This window comes from Eucyclogobius newberryi, unplaced genomic scaffold (assembly GCF_026437365.1).
Source record: "Eucyclogobius newberryi isolate DKJ021-1_F unplaced genomic scaffold, fEucNew1.0.hap1 SCAF_10, whole genome shotgun sequence".
Taxonomy (NCBI): Eukaryota; Metazoa; Chordata; class Actinopteri; order Gobiiformes; family Gobiidae; genus Eucyclogobius; species Eucyclogobius newberryi.
This window is the reverse complement of record NW_027315724.1, coordinates 1,836,725-1,852,697: the sequence shown is the minus strand read 5'-3', so window position 1 is coordinate 1,852,697 and position 15,973 is coordinate 1,836,725. Positions and strand designations below refer to the sequence as shown.

Sequence of the window (15,973 nt, the reverse complement as noted above, 5' to 3'; positions counted from 1 at the left end):
TCAGAGTCCCTCAGAGTCCCCTCAGAGTCCCTCAGAATCCCTCAGAGTCCCCTCAGAGTCCCTCAGAGTCCCTCAGAGTCCCTCAGAGTTCCTCAGAGTCCCTCAGAGTCCCTCAGAGTCCCTCAGAGTTCCTCAGAGTTCCTCAGAGTCCCCTCAGAGTCCCTCAGAGTCCCTCAGAGTCCCTCAGAGTCCCTCAGAGTCCCCTCAGAGTCCCCTCAGAGTCCCTCAGAGTCCCTCAGAGTTCCTCAGAGTTCCTCAGAGTTTCTCCAGGCTCTTGGGGTTGGTTAGAATCTCCCTCGCCAGGCGCCACGTCTGTTTGGCCGCATTCTCCAGCGCAGAGTGCGGTTTCCCCTGGAACAGGTCTAAGTTGGGCAGGAAATAGTGCGGGCAGCGCCGGCACTGCAAACACGAAATAAGCTGCAATAAAATCCCGTTGAGACGGTCCCCGAGGCAGTTCTCGTCCCAGTCCGACTCCCGCGGGTGCTTCTCGCACTCGTACGAAACCAGAGTCTTCATGTGGTAGTTGAGGAGCGGCTGTCCGGGCAGCTCCAGGTGCCGGTCCCGCAGCGTTTTCAGCACCGAGAGACACTTCTTCCTGCAGCCGCCCAGCTGCAGCCGGTTCTCGGCCTCGGCGAACTGCAGCACCCAGGCGTCGCTCTCCGCGGAGCTCTGCTTCCCGTTCAGGGAGTAGCACTCTTTCGACAGCAGGTTGAAGCCTTCAGCTTTGACCTCGGCCACGCGGTTGGGCCCGGGCCACGGGATGTGCGGCAGCGGCCAATGCGCCGCGCTGCGGGGCCAGATGCCCGTGCACTTGAAGGCGGGAGTGATCTGCACCACGTACCGGTCTCTGATGCGTAGCTTGACCTCGCTCGTGTCCGCCACCATTTTGACCACGTCTCTGTAGCTGCATTTATCCACGGCCTGCGCCACCAGTGTTTGGAACCGGGAGCGGATCTTCCGCGCGGAAAGGTAACCGGAGGCGGTGATGAACTCGACCCACAGAGACATGCTCCTCTTGCGGCCGTCGCTCAGCTTCAGCACCGCGCAGCCCGGGAGGGAGCCGTCATCCACGAAGTTGAAGACGCCCATCTGGTTGAGATAAAGCACCACCTCGAACTCCGTGGGTGCGATGACCTCCAGCCCCTCGAAGCGGTTGTCCATCTCGCTGAGGGAGCTGATGAAGCGCGGCTCCTGCACCTCCACCTCCTTCAGCACATCCGACACCACCTTGCACACCTCGCGGATGGTTTTGGAGATGGCCGCTTTTCGAGACTGGCATTTCTCGTTGTAGTACTTATTCAGGTGGTACACGAGCTTGGCCTGCGCGGCGATCATGTTCGGGCAGAGATCCGGGTTGTAGACCGGAGTCTCGCAGTACGCCGTGGGATCCAACGCGGCGGTTTGTACGGGAGCCAATTTTAGAGAAGAAAGAAAACTATTTAAAAAGAAAAATGTCCGCTCTGAAAACGGCCTACAAGTTGTGCTCTGAGCTCGCGCGCCTCGCCCCGGTCAGTGCGCGTGGTCAGTGCGCGTGGTCAGTGCGTCCTCTGGTCAGTGCGTCCTCTGGTCGGTGCGTCCTCTGGTCAGCGCAGTTAAAAGTCCATTTCTGTCCCAGACCTGGTGTTTCCTGTGGCAGAGCGGAGCCGCGTAAAGGCGCGTGGCTCCTGACGGTGTTCACTCACACACGCACCGTCTTAAGTGCGGGCGGGGCCCGCGCGCGGCCAATGGAGCCGCTCCAGCGTCACGCGCTCCACTTTGTCCTAAACAAGTCGCTCGCGTTATAAACAGTTCTGAACGTAACGGGACCGGGACAAACACGGGAGCCGCGTGCGCGCGGAGCAGGAGGACACACACACATACACACACACACACACACACACACATACACACACACACACACACACACACACACACATACACACACACACACACATACACACACACACACACACATACACACACACACACACACACACATACACACACACACACACACACACATACACACACACACACACACACACACACACACATACACACACACATACACACACACACACATACACACACACACACACACACACACACACACACACACATACACACACACACACACACACACACACACATACACACACACACACACACACACACACACACACACACACACATACACACACACACACACACACACACACACAGGCTCATTACGGCCTCATTGGCCCTGAGGAAGGGTCTCGTGCTTTGGCCTCGGTTTTGAGGGAAAAACGCCTTTTTATTATGTTTTATTATTAGTTTTATTTTCTAAATGTTTATGACAAAAATAATTAATTTAGATTCATTCAGATGCAGATGATTATAAGTGTTATCACTGAAACAAAACATTGGACTGTTTTTAACGCAGCGCGCGATGTCTATAATGATTATATAACATATATTTTTAAATAAAAAAGATTTTTTATATAAAAAAGATTTATGTGATTTATAAAATCTTCTCCCCTTTGTTTTACCATCAAAAAGCAATTTTATTTTGAATTCTTGGCAAAATGTGCGGCTTTGCCGCACAGACACCGTGACTCTTAGAATAAAAATGTGAATAACTTTTGATGGTCCTGAAGATGAGTCTCACCAGATTTCAGATTAATAGGGCAAACGCCCTGAGGGGGAGGAGTTTGTGAAAGTCTAAAGTGTAAACATGTTCTGGCGATTTCCCCATTGGAATAACATGGGAGGTTTTGGTCATCGCTACGGCAACGCCATAACAATTATGACATGGGTCTCACTGACTTTTTTGATGGGGCCAAAATTGAGTTTTGTGTCAAATTTCATATAATTTCGCAAAACTAAACATTTAACCTCCATATAGGGGGCGCTGTGGCGCCAAATTAATATGTTTCACCTCAAGTAGGTTTAGGGCAAAGAGTTTAACAACTGATTCTAATTTGACGCAATTCGGACTTTATCTGCGCAAACAGCAGCAAATTTTAAATTTGGGAGATTTCTGAAATTCTAGCTACAGTTTGTGGCTTCGCCGCTCAGAGACCGTGACAGGGTCAATGTCATTTGAATAACTTTTGATGTCCCACTCCTCAGTAGCATTTTCAACAAATTTCAGCTTTTTAGAGCCAACGCCCTGGGAGGAGTTCGTAAAAGTACGACGTTTGGAAAAACTCCCGAGTCATGCTTAGCCAGATTTGAACCAATATGGCCGACATTTGGTTGGGCGGACGGCGTTGCCGTAATAATATTTTTTACTTCTCTTGTCACAATCTACCTCTGCGCCAAATTTCATGATTCTACGATCAGATTTTTTTGGGGTCATTTCCTATCTCTCAATGCATTTTTTGGTACATTTGGGGGCGCTGACGCGCCAATTTTTTTTATTTTAGAAAAGGGAAATAGCCAGAATGTAGAGAGGCACGATTTTTAGAGGCGTGCAAATTTTTGTGACTTTTCGTCAATGTTCACTGGGTGAAAAATAGGGGGGTTGGTCCCGAGAAGAAAGAAGAAGAAAGAAGAAGAAGAATATTCCGATGCGAAAACAATGTTTCCCATTTTTCAAATATCATAAACTATACATTTTCCTACCTCATGGTGTGGGTCCCTGGTCACTGACGGGTACTTTCGTTAATTTTGAGTGGGCTCCGCCCACTTTGTGTTTTTGGCCCTCTATACAGTAATAATGTTCAATTTTTGCATCACATGTTTATATGAACGGAACATGCAAGAGATGAAACGTATTTGTGAGCGCAAATGAGTGCTTTACATTGGGAAGACGACCGCGAAGTAAAGTGCTCGTTTAGTGCGCACTTTTGCACGGGCTTCGCCTGTTTACAACGGTAATGTTCCATTTTCCTACAACTAATTAGTATGCACGGGGCGTGCGTGAGTGAGTGTTTGGAAGTGGGCGAGCGCTTGGCTTGGTGCTTCGCACGGCCTTACGGGACTAATAGGCCTCTCGCAGCTTGTGGCGCTCGGGCCTAATAATTAAAAAAAAATAATAATAAAAAAACACCGCAAAGAGTCACGTGTTTTCAGAGTCCAACTCCTTTAAACCTTTTTTAAATCAGTTTAACTGATTGTACCAAGTTCCACGAGTAACAAGAATCCTGTGTCCTGCTCCTCACTGCTCCTCCTCACTGCTCCTCCTCCTCCTCACTGCTCCTCCTCACTGCTCCTCACAGCTCCTCCTCACTGCTCCTCCTCATTGCTCCTCCTCCTCACTGCTCCTCCTCCTCACAGCTCCTCCTCACTGCTCCTCCTCATTGCTCCTCACTGCTCCTCCTCCTCACAGCTCCTCCTCACTGCTCCTCCTCATTGCTCCTCCTCCTCCTCCTCCTTACTGCTCCTCCCTATTGCTCCTCCTCCTCCTCCTCCTCCTCCTCCTCCTCCTCCTCACTGCTCCTCCTCACTGCTCCTCCTCCTCACTGCTCCTCACTGCTCCTCCTCACTGCTCCTCACTGCTCCTCTTCATTGCTCCTCACTGCTCCTCCTCCTCACAGCTCCTCCTCACTGCTCCTCCTCATTACTCCTCCTCCTCACTGCTCCTCCTCACTGCTCCTCGTCATTGCTCCTCCTCCTCACTGCTCCTCACTGCTCCTCCTCCTCACTGCTCCTCACTGCTCCTCCTCCTCACTGCGCCTCCTCACTGCTCCTCCTCATTTCTCCTCACTGCACCTCCTCCTCACTACTCCTACTCATTGCTCCTCCTCCTCACTGCTCCTCCTCCTCACTGCTCCTCACTGCTCCTCCTCATTGCTCCTCACTGCTCCTCCTCCTCACTGCTCCTCCTCATTGCTCCTCCTCCTCACTGCTCCTCCTCCTCCTCACTGCTCCTCCTCACTGTTCCTCCTCACTGCACCTCCTCCTCACTGCTCCTCCTCACTGCTCCTCCTCCTCACTGCTCCTCACTGCTCCTCCTCCTCACTGCTCCTCCTCACTGCTCCTCCTCATTGCTCCTCCTCCTCACTGCACCTCCTCCTCACTGCTCCTCCTCACTGCTCCTCCTCATTGCTCCTCCTCCTCACTGCTCCTCCTCCTCACTGCTCCTCACTGCTCCTCCTCACAGTCTGCTGCACTGAGCTTCATTAAGTGCATAGTTACACTGTTGCTAGGCAGAAGCATCAGGCGCTTTCACATTCTTTTGGTGACTTTATTTTTGAGAACTTTATGGACTCATGTTATGTTTTACAGACAAATCTATTGTAGGATTTAGATGTTCTTATTATTCCTTCTTTGACAGGGACATTGAACTTGAACCTGTCAGTCAAAGCACCAGGGCGTGTCTCCAAAAAGATGTAACATTAATGAGCTCATCCTGCGAGACAAACATCCAGAAGGTCCTGCCCAGAACCAGGCCGAGCAAGAGAACCAGGCCGAGCAAGAGAACCAGGCCGAGCGGGAGAACCAGGCTGAGCGGGAGAACCAGGAGCGGGAGAACCAGGCCGAGCAAGAGAACCAGGCCGAGCAAGAGAACCAGGCCGAGCAAGAGAACCAGGCCGAGCAAGAGAACCAGGCCGAGCAAGAGAACCAGGCCGAGCAAGAGAACCAGGCCGAGCAAGAGAACCAGGCCGAGCGGGAGAACCAGGCTGAGCGGGAGAACCAGGAGCGGGAGAACCAGGCCGAGCGGGAGAACCAGGCCGAGCAGGAGAACCAGGCCGACCGGGAGAACCAGGAGCGGGAGAACCAGGCCGAGCAGGAGAACCAGGCCGACCGGGAGAACCAGGCCGGGCGGGAGAACCAGGAGCGGGAGAACCAGGCCGAGCGGGAGAACCAGGCCGAGCGGGAGAACCAGGCCGAGCGGGAGAACCAGGCCGAGCGGGAGAACCAGGCCGAGCGGGAGAACCAGGCCGAGCGGGAGAACCAGGCCGAGCGGGAGAACCAGGAGCGGGAGAACCAGGCCGAGCAGGAGAACCAGGCCGACCGGGAGAACCAGGCCGAGCGGGAGCTGAAGACCCCACACCCCACCAGAGCCACACCCGCTACCAGAGCCACACCCCCCACCAGAGCCACACCCCCCACCAGAGCCACACCCCCCACCAGAGCCACACCCCCCACCACACTCACAGTGTCAGGGAGGGCGGGGCTTCTCACTCAGCCGTTCAGTTCAAAGAGTTTGGAAAGTGCTCCTGAGAGTGTTCCACTGCTGCAGGGCCAGAGAACATGATTGGCCCTCTGAGTGGGACTGTGCTGACCCTCTAACTGACCCTAACTGACCCTAACTGACCCTAACTGACCCTAACTGACCCTAACTGACCCTAACTGACCCCAGCGTACAAGAAGGTGAAGACAATCCGGAGATTTGTGTATGTTAATCACGTTGTCCCGGTTCAGGAGCGTGAGCGTCTTCACTGTTGGACACTGAGCTCTGGTGTGTGAGTGCTGCTTGTTCTGCTCATGTTTAATATGAGAGTCTCGTACAAAGAGCTCGTAAGAAAGGCTGAATTTGACCGTATTGCAAACTTTCTTGACTCATGATTTAACGTTTATTTAGTGAGTCATTGCCTTCTAAATCCTGAGCTCTGGCAGAATCAGACTGAGAAAGAGTTTATTATTATCGATAAACAGAAGTCACAAACAGAGGAACTTGTCCTGGTGATTCGGTGCAATATAAAAAAAGAACAATGATAGGTCAAAAAGAAAAACAGTTTAAATCTGCATTGGGATAAAAATAACAATAAGCTATAAGACAAAATTCAACTGTACAAATGTAGAATTGAATTTACAGATGTGAGGAAAGTGAAGAGTGAGGGATTAAATTAAGGTTAAAGTGAGTCCAACAGCAGAGGGAAAGAAACTGTTCTTGTGGAGGAGGTTCTGGTCCAGATGGACCGTGGCCTCCTGCCTGAGGGGAGTGGCCTCCTGCCTGAGGGGAGTGGCCTCCTGCCTGAGGGGAGTGGCCTCCTGCCTGAGGGGAGTGGCCTCCTGCCTGAGGGGAGTGGCTCATATAGTCCATGTCCAGGGTGAGAAGGGATCTGACATGTTCGTCCCAGAGTCCTGGAGACGTACAAGTCCTTCAGAGATGGAAGTCTGAGAGAGGGTGCTGTAGTCTCTGTTTGTCCCTGGCTGTGGCTCCAGCGTACCACATGGTGATGGAGGAGGTGATGGAGGAGGTGATGGAGGAGGTGATGGAGGAGGTGATGGAGGAGGTGCTGGAGGAGGTGATGGAGGAGGTGATGGAGGAGGTGATGGAGGAGGTGCTGGAGGAGGTGATGGAGGAGGTGATGGAGGAGGTGATGGAGGAGGTGCTGGAGGAGGTGATGGAGGAGGTGATGGAGGAGGTGCTGGAGGAGGTGATGGAGGAGGTGATGGAGGAGGTGATGGAGGAGGTGCTGGAGGAGGTGATGGAGGAGGTGATGGAGGAGGTGATGGAGGAGGTGCTGGAGGAGGTGATGGAGGAGGTGATGGAGGAGGTGATGGAGGAGGTGCTGGAGGAGGTGAGGATGGTCTCAATGATGGCCGTGTAGAACTGCACCATCATCTCCTCTGTCAGCTTGACTTTCTTCAGCTGCTGCAGGAAGTTCATCCTCTGCTGGAGCTTCTTGATGAGGAGCTGATGGTGGCTCCTCCCACTTGAGGTCCTGGTGATGGTGGCTCCTCCCACTTGAGGTCCTGGTGATGGTGGCTCCTCCCACTTGAGGTCCTGGTGATGGTGGCTCCTCCCACTTGAGGTCCTGGTGATGGTGGCTCCTCCCACTTGAGGTCCTGGTGATGGTGGCTCCTCCCACTTGAGGTCCTGGTGATGGTGGCTCCTCCCACTTGAGGTCCTGGTGATGGTGGCTCCTCCCACTTGAGGTCCTGGTGATGGTGGCTCCTCCCACTTGAGGTCCTGGTGATGGAGGCTCCTCCCACTTGAGGTCCTGGTGATGGTGGCTCCTCCCACTTGAGGTCATGGTGATGGTGGCTCCTCCCACTTGAGGTCCTGGTGATGGAGGCTCCTCCCACTTGAGGTCCTGGTGATGGTGGCTCCTCCCACTTGAGGTCCTGGTGATGGTGGCTCCTCCCACTTGAGGTCCTGGTGATGGTGGCTCCTCCCACTTGAGGTCCTGGTGATGGAGGCTCCTCCCACTTGAGGTCCTGGTGATGGTGGCTCCTCCCACTTGAGGTCATGGTGATGGTGGCTCCTCCCACTCGAGGTCCTGGTGATGGTGGCTCCTCCCACTTGAGGTCCTGGTGATGGTGGCTCCTCCCACTTGAGGTCCAGGTGATGGTGGCTCCTCCCACTTGAGGTCCAGGTGATGGTGGCTCCTCCCACTTGAGGTCCTGGTGATGGTGGCTCCTCCCACTTGAGGTCCTGGTGATGGTGGCTCCTCCCACTTGAGGTCCTGGCGATGGTGGCTCCTCCCACTTGAGGTCCTGGTGATGGTGGCTCCTCCCACTTGAGGTCCAGGTGATGGTGGCTCCTCCCACTTGAGGTCCAGGTGATGGTGGCTCCTCCCACTTGAGGTCCTGGTGATGGTGGCTCCTCCCACTTGAGGTCCTGGTGATGGTGGCTCCTCCCACTTGAGGTCCTGGTGATGGTGGCTCCCACTTGAGGTCCAGGTGATGGTGGCTCCTCCCACTTGAGGTCCTGGTGATGGTGACTCCCACTTGAGGTTCTGGTGATGGTGGCTCCTCCCACTTGAGGTCCTGGTGATGGTGGCTCCTCCCACTTGAGGTCCTGGTGATGGTGGCTCCTCCCACTTGAGGTTCTGGTGATGGTGGCTCCTCCCACTTGAGGTCCTGGTGATGGTGGCTCCTCCCACTTGAGGTCCAGGTGATGGTGGCTCCTCCCACTTGAGGTCCTGGTGATGGTGGCTCCTCCCACTTGAGGTCCAGGTGATGGTGGCTCCTCCCACTTGAGGTTCTGGTGATGGTGGCTCCCACTTGAGGTCCTGGTGATGGTGGCTCCCACTTGAGGTCCTGGTGATGGTGGCTCCTCCCACTTGAGGTCCTGGTGATGGTGGCTCACACTTGAGGTCCTGGTGATGGTGGCTCCTCCCACTTGAGGTCCAGGTGATGGTGGCTCCTCCCACTTGAGGTTCAGGTGATGGTGGCTCCTCCCACTTGAGGTCCAGGTGATGGTGGTGCAGAGGAAGAGGAGGAGTCCACTGTGGTGAGGGCGGGTCTGAGATGGTGAGGGGGGGCTGTGTCTTCTGGGCGTTGAACTCCAGGTTGTTACTGCTCCACCTCCTGTAGACGGACTCATCCCCGTCCCAGATGAGCCCGATGAGGGTGGTGTCGTCATGGTGATGAGGGTGGTGTCGTCATGGTGATGAGGGTGGTGTCGTCATGGTGATGAGGGTGGTGTCGTCATGGTGATGAGGGTGGTGTCGTCCACAAACTGGATCAGTTTTATGGAGTCGTGGCTGGAGGTGCAGCAGTTTGTGTCACAGGGAGAAGAGCAGGGGGGAAAGTACTCAGCCCTGTGGGGCTCCTGTGCTGATAGTCCCAGTGTCTGAGACATTCTTCCTCAGCTGCACACACTGCCTCCACCTGCAGGTGGAGGTGGAGTCAGTGCTCCCCCTGCAGGTGGAGTCAGTGCTCCCCCTGCAGGTGGAGTCAGCGCTCCCCCTGCAGGTGGAGTCAGCGCTCCCCCTGCAGGTGGTGCTCCCCCTGCAGGTGGAGTCAGTGCTCCCCCTGCAGGTGGAGTCAGTGCTCCCCCTGCAGGTGGAGTCAGCGCTCCCCCTGCAGGTGGAGTCAGCGCTCCCCCTGCAGGTGGTGCTCCCCCTGCAGGTGGAGTCAGTGCTCCCCCTGCAGGTGGAGTCAGGCATGTTGAGCTGGGAGAGCTTGTCCTGGAGCAGGAGGTGGTGTTGATGCAGAGCTGAAGTCCACAAACAGGATCCTGGTGCAGGTTCCCGGGGTCCAGGTGCTGCAGGTGAAGTGGAGAGCCAGGTTTATAGCGTCGTCCACAGACCTGAGCCATCAACTTTGCCAGAATTTTTGAGGTATCAAGCAAATAATCATATTTATTTACTGCTGATTTTCCTGTTGTTTTGATCCTCGAGGTGTTTGTGAGCTGCTTTTCACTCTTCAATAATAAATACAAAATCCTGAATGAAAATTGTCTGTTGTATTTATGAATGAAGATGACTTGAATTGGCGAGGTTTGAACCAGTAACCTCTGGTTGATGGGCAAACAGACTGGGAGCTGGACTGGGAGCTGGAGCACATGATTGGACGCAGGTGGGCCCCATCTTCCCCGGGCCTCTGCGTATCTGGTCTCGCCTCCGGACCCTGGCCCCAGACTCGGACCGTCTGCTGCGTGACAGTGGGGGATTTTCCTTGCGATTCTCACGTCCTAATCCGAAGCATGTGGCCGTTTTCACAGTCGTGTTCCCGTCCCGGGCCGTCGTCTGGAGCAGGTTTGCACTGGGACAAGAGAAAAAGACTGGAATGTGCAAGAAGTACTTTGTGAAGTCCATTTACTGAACATGAATATGGATTTGAATAGAAATCTGAATTCGTCCAAGAATCCGAGACACATTTATTAAATATAAATTGTTGCTGAGAGCTTAGGATAGCATTTCACACATAATTATATCTTAATAACCAACTCAAGGAAAATAATGATTTAAGTGCAAGTGATAAGTGCTTCAACATGCACCATAAACCTAAACCTAAACCTAAACCTTAACCTAAACCTAAACCTAAACCTAAACCTAAACCTAAACCTAAACCTAAACCTAGCTTTGCAGGTTTCGGATACATGGGTCTTTTGAGGGCTTTTGATCATTTATAAGATAAGACATTTTGTAGCCTCCGTCCTGCAGCCTCCGTCCTGCAGCCTCCGTCCTGCAGCCTCCGGCCTGCAGCCTCCGGCCTGCAGCCTCCCGTCTGCAGCCTCCCGCCTGCAGCCTCCCGTCTGCAGCCTCCCGCCTGCAGCCTCCCGCCTGCAGCCTCCCGTCTGCAGCCTCCCGCCTGCAGCCTCCCGCCTGCAGCCTCCGGCCTGCAGCCTCCCGCCTGCAGCCTCCCGTCTGCAGCCTCCCGCCTGCAGCCTCCGGCCTGCAGCCTCCCGTCTGCAGCCTCCCGCCTGCAGCCTCCCGCCTGCAGCCTCCCGTCTGCAGCCTCCCGCCTGCAGCCTCCCGCCTGCAGCCTCCGGCCTGCAGCCTCCCGCCTGCAGCCTCCCGCCTGCAGCCTCCCGCCTGCAGCCTCCCGTCTGCAGCCTCCGGCCTGCAGCCTCCCGCCTGCAGCCTCCCGCCTGCAGCCTCCCGTCTGCAGCCTCCCGCCTGCAGCCTCCCGCCTGCAGCCTCCGGCCTGCAGCCTCCGGCCTGCAGCCTCCCGTCTGCAGCTTCCCGTCTGCAGCCTCCCGCCTGCAGCCTCCGGCCTGCAGCCTCCGGCCTGCAGCCTCCCGCCTGCAGCCTCCCGCCTGCAGCCTCCCGTCTGCAGCCTCCCGCCTGCAGCCTCCCGTCTGCAGCCTCCCGCCTGCAGCCTCCCGCCTGCAGCCTCCGGCCTGCAGCCTCCGGCCTGCAGCCTGCCCCAGTGCAGTGTTAGAGGGGCCTTTGTGCCCCCCCCCCACACTCCTGCGTGGCTCAGGGCCTCAGGGTCAGCAGCACTTATCCAGGATGGACGCTGGCCTTTGGTGACTGGCTCCAGAATGAGTCATGGCTGTGGATTGTTGAGTCGGGGCCTTAACGCGCCGCAGTGTGACATGAGCGGGACGGCCCACCGCTAACAGGCCTATTGAGCGTGAACAGTGCACATGAGCTAAAACAGCTCACAATAGTCAAAGAGCTCTGTAAAAAAAGACTCAAATCTGAAATCTAAATTATGAATTAGTTTAGGATGAATTACTAATTGTCACTTAATTTAGGGAATACAATCTAAGGTTTCCTTCCTTGTCAGGGTTCTTAACTCTTAAAGGGACAGGCCGACTGGCCCCAGTGCAGACGTATGGATTGTGTGCGTCTGAGAACCAGGAAGTGCACTCTAAAACTCTGCTCCGAGCTCTGGGACGTTTCATTGTGTTGGGAAAGTGAGCAAAAGCTGTTTGAAACGTTTCTTTATTTCAGTTCATTTTATGTTTTTAAGACAGTAAAATCATGAATGTATGCATGTATGTATGTATGTGTGTGTGTATGTATGTATGTATGTATGTATGAATGTATGTATGTATGTATGTGTGTATGTATGTATGTATGTATGTATGAATGTATGTATGTATGTATGTATGAATGTATGTATGTATGTATGTATGTATGTATGTATGTATGTGTGTATGTATGAATGTATGTATGTATGTATGAATGTATGTATGTATGTATGTATGTATGTATGTATGTATGTGTGTATGTATGTATGTATGTATGTATGTATGTATGTGTGTGTGTATGTATGTATGTATGTGTGTATGTATGTATGTATGAATGTATGAATGTATATATGTATGTATGTATGTATGTATGTATGTATGTGTGTATGTATGTATGTATGTATGTGTGTATGTATGTATGTATGTATGTATGTATGTATGTGTGTATGTATGTATGTATGTATGTATGTATGTATGTGTGTATGTATGTATGTATGTATGTGTGTATGTATGAATGTATGTATGTATGTATGTATGTATGTATGTATGTGTGTATGTATGTATGTGTGTATGTATGAATGTATGAATGTATGTATGTATGTATGTATGTATGTATGTATGTATGTATGTATGTATGTATGTATGTATGTGTGTATGTATGTATGTATGTATGTATGAATGTATGAATGTATGTATGTATGTATGTATGTATGTATGTATGTATGTGTGTGTGTATGTATGTATGTATGTGTGTATGTATGTATGTATGTATGTATGTATGAATGTATGAATGTATGTATGTATGTATGTATGTATGTATGTATGCATGTATGTATGTATGTATGTATGTATGTATGTATGTATGTGTGTATGTATGTATGTATGTATGTATGTATGTATGTATGAATGTATGTATGTATGTATGTATGAATGTATGAATGTATGTATGTATGTATGTATGTATGTATGTATGTATGTATGCATGTATGTATGTATGTATGTATGTATGTATATATGTATGAATGTATGAATGTATGTATGTATGTATGTGTGTATGTATGTATGTATGTATGAATGTATGAATGTATGTATGTATGTATGTGTGTATGTATGTATGTATGTATGTATGTATGTATGTATGAATGTATGTATGTATGTATGTATGTATGTATGTATGTATGTATGTATGAATGTATGAATGTGTGTATGTATGTATGTATGTATGTATGTATGTATGTATGTATGTATGTATGTATGAATGTATGAATGTATGTATGTATGTATGTGTGTATGTATGTATGTATGTATGAATGTATGAATGTATGTATGTATGTATGTGTGTATGTATGTATGTATGTATGTATGTATGAATGTATGAATGTATGTATGTGTGTATGTATGTATGTGTGTATGTATGTATGTATGTGTGTATGTATGTATGTATGAATGTATGAATGTATGTATGTATGTATGTATGTATGTGTGTATGTATGTATGTATGTGTGTATGTATGTATGTATGTATGAATGTATGTATGTATGTATGAATGTATGAATGTATGTATGTATGTATGTATGTATGTATGTATGTATGTATGTATGAATGTATGAATGTATGTATGTATGTATGTATGTATGTATGTATGAATGTATGAATGTATGTATGTATGTATGTATGTGTGTATGTATGTATGTAAATGTATGTTACCTGAATAAGAGTGGACGGACCAGAATGTGTGTGTGTAAATGCACCTTTTCTGTTTGCCGCCAACCGTCATTAAAAGCAACACAACAACAACAACAACAACAACAGTGGGAGGCGGTAATGTAACACTTGGATAACAACCGACACAAAACACCAAAGAAGAAGAAGAAGAGCAGGATTTGGAAGATTCCATTTATGCTGCGGTTTCACGTTTATCGTCAGTTTGATCTAAGAAATGACACGGTGGGAGGGCATCTGAGTGTCAGCTGGAATGAGCCAATCATAGTGAAGTATGAACTCTGACATCACACACGACTTGCACTTCAATGCAACATAAAGACCGGTCAGGACATGATGCCCACGTGAGCGTTCCATGTGCGTGTGATTCCAGTGTGTGTGAGCCATGCAGGTGTTCCAGTGTGTGTGAGCCATGCAGGTGTTTGAGTGTGTGTGAGCCATGCAGGTATTCCAGTGTGTGTGAACCATGCAGGTATTCCATTGTGTGTGAGCCATGCAGGTGTCCAGTGTGTGTGAGCCATGCAGGTGTTTGAGTGTGTGTGAGTCATGCAGGCGTTTGAGTGTGTGTGAGCCATGTGTGTGAGCCATGCAGGTGTTTGAGTGTTTGTGAGCCATGCAGGTGTTCCAGTGTGTGTGAGCCATGCAGGTGTCCGAGTGTGTGTGAGCCATGCAGGTGTTCCAGTGTGTGTGATCCATGCAGGTAATCCAGTGTGTGTGAGCGAGCCATGCAGGTGATCCAGTGTGTGTGAGCCATGCAGGTGTCCAGTGTGCTGCTACATGCCATGGACTCTGCGGCTCAGGTCCACACAAAGGCAGTTTAGCCGCTAGCCGCTGGGCTAACGTGCAGATTAGGCCGGGCGATTGTACGCACTGACACATTTGGGTTGAATTGGATTAAGTCCGTGACACTTGAGCGATGTGACAACAGACAGGCTCATGTGTCGCCCGTCTCCAGGGATACACCGCTATCATTTTATTTGCCACAAAATGAAATTGTCATTGGGATTTTTAATAACAGGGCTTTATTATTCCAGGCAATATGGCGTCTCTGCTGGGGGCCGCGCTGCCATTGTGGACCCCTGCCGGAGCCTGTCCATTCATTTGGGTAATTTTCAGCTGTTTAATGGCAGCCCGGAGTCATGAAGCCGGCCCAGCCGCCACAGGACACACCAGCTATTATTAGATCAATCCACCCGTCCTTCTGAGTGGGAAAGCTCCTCTGGCACACGTCTGAGTTACAATCAATTATTATTATTACAGAGTAAAGGTCGGAGATGGGACAATATCCCAGTAGTTGTTTTGGAGCTTTGCAGAATATCGACTGAATCGTCTATAATTAACAGTATTCAAATAACAAACAAAAGGACCAAGTGATGGTCCTGCCCTTTTGGACACTTACAGGAGCATGTGAACATAAACTGAATATTGTTGGAATCATGCACAAAATGATGCAAATAAATGATACATTTTGGCCCTTGTTCTAGAGCCTTGTTCTAGGACCTGCAGCTGTAGGACCTGCAGCTGCAGGACCTGCAGCTGTAGGACCTGCAGCTGTAGGACCTGCAGCTGTAGGACCTGCAGCTGTAGGACCTGCAGCTGTAGGACCTGCAGCTGCAGGACCTGCAGCTGCAGGACCTGCAGCTGCAGGACCTGCAGCTGCAGGACCTGCAGCTGTAGGACCTGCAGCTGTAGGAGCTGTAGGACCTGCAGCTGTAGGACCTGCAGCTGCAGGACCTGCAGCTGTAGGACCTGCAGCTTGGTGAATAATCTCAGTCTGTGCCGTGTCCACAGCTGAAGTCCAGTGGGCGTCGTCATCATCTGCCCACTGACCTTCAGAGCCGAGTATAGAACCGGGTACCACCCTGGAACCCAAAACCAGACCAAAGCCACACTCTGCGTTCCACATAGTCCTACAAAATGGCTGCCACCAAAACCGAAACACGCGGTGACAAAAAGAGTCGCTGTTTCCTAAATAAAGACTGAAGGGTTGATAATGGCGGGTGCAGGATCTGAGGAGCGGGGGCAAGTGCCAGAGCCGGGCTAATGATGACAAATGTGTGTGTGTGTGTGTGTGTGTGTGTGTGTGTATGCAGATACTGCTGCTGCTATATATATATATATATATATATATATATATATATATATATATATATAATAGTATATATATATATATATATATATATATATATAATAGTATATATATATATATATATATATATATATATATATATATATATATAC

The 15,973-nt window shown here is 50.7% G+C and overlaps 1 protein-coding gene across 1 annotated transcript; it reads right to left on the bottom strand.

Annotated features, from left to right (window-relative positions):
* Window positions 1–250: 250 nt before the first annotated feature.
* On the bottom strand, window positions 251–1,516 carry LOC140373120 (putative nucleotidyltransferase MAB21L1). The gene has a single exon (XM_072459875.1). The coding sequence runs from the start codon at window positions 1,333–1,335 to the stop codon at window positions 256–258; it is 1,080 nt and encodes a 359-aa protein (XP_072315976.1). The 5' UTR covers window positions 1,336–1,516; the 3' UTR covers window positions 251–255.
* Window positions 1,517–15,973: the final 14,457 nt, after the last annotated feature.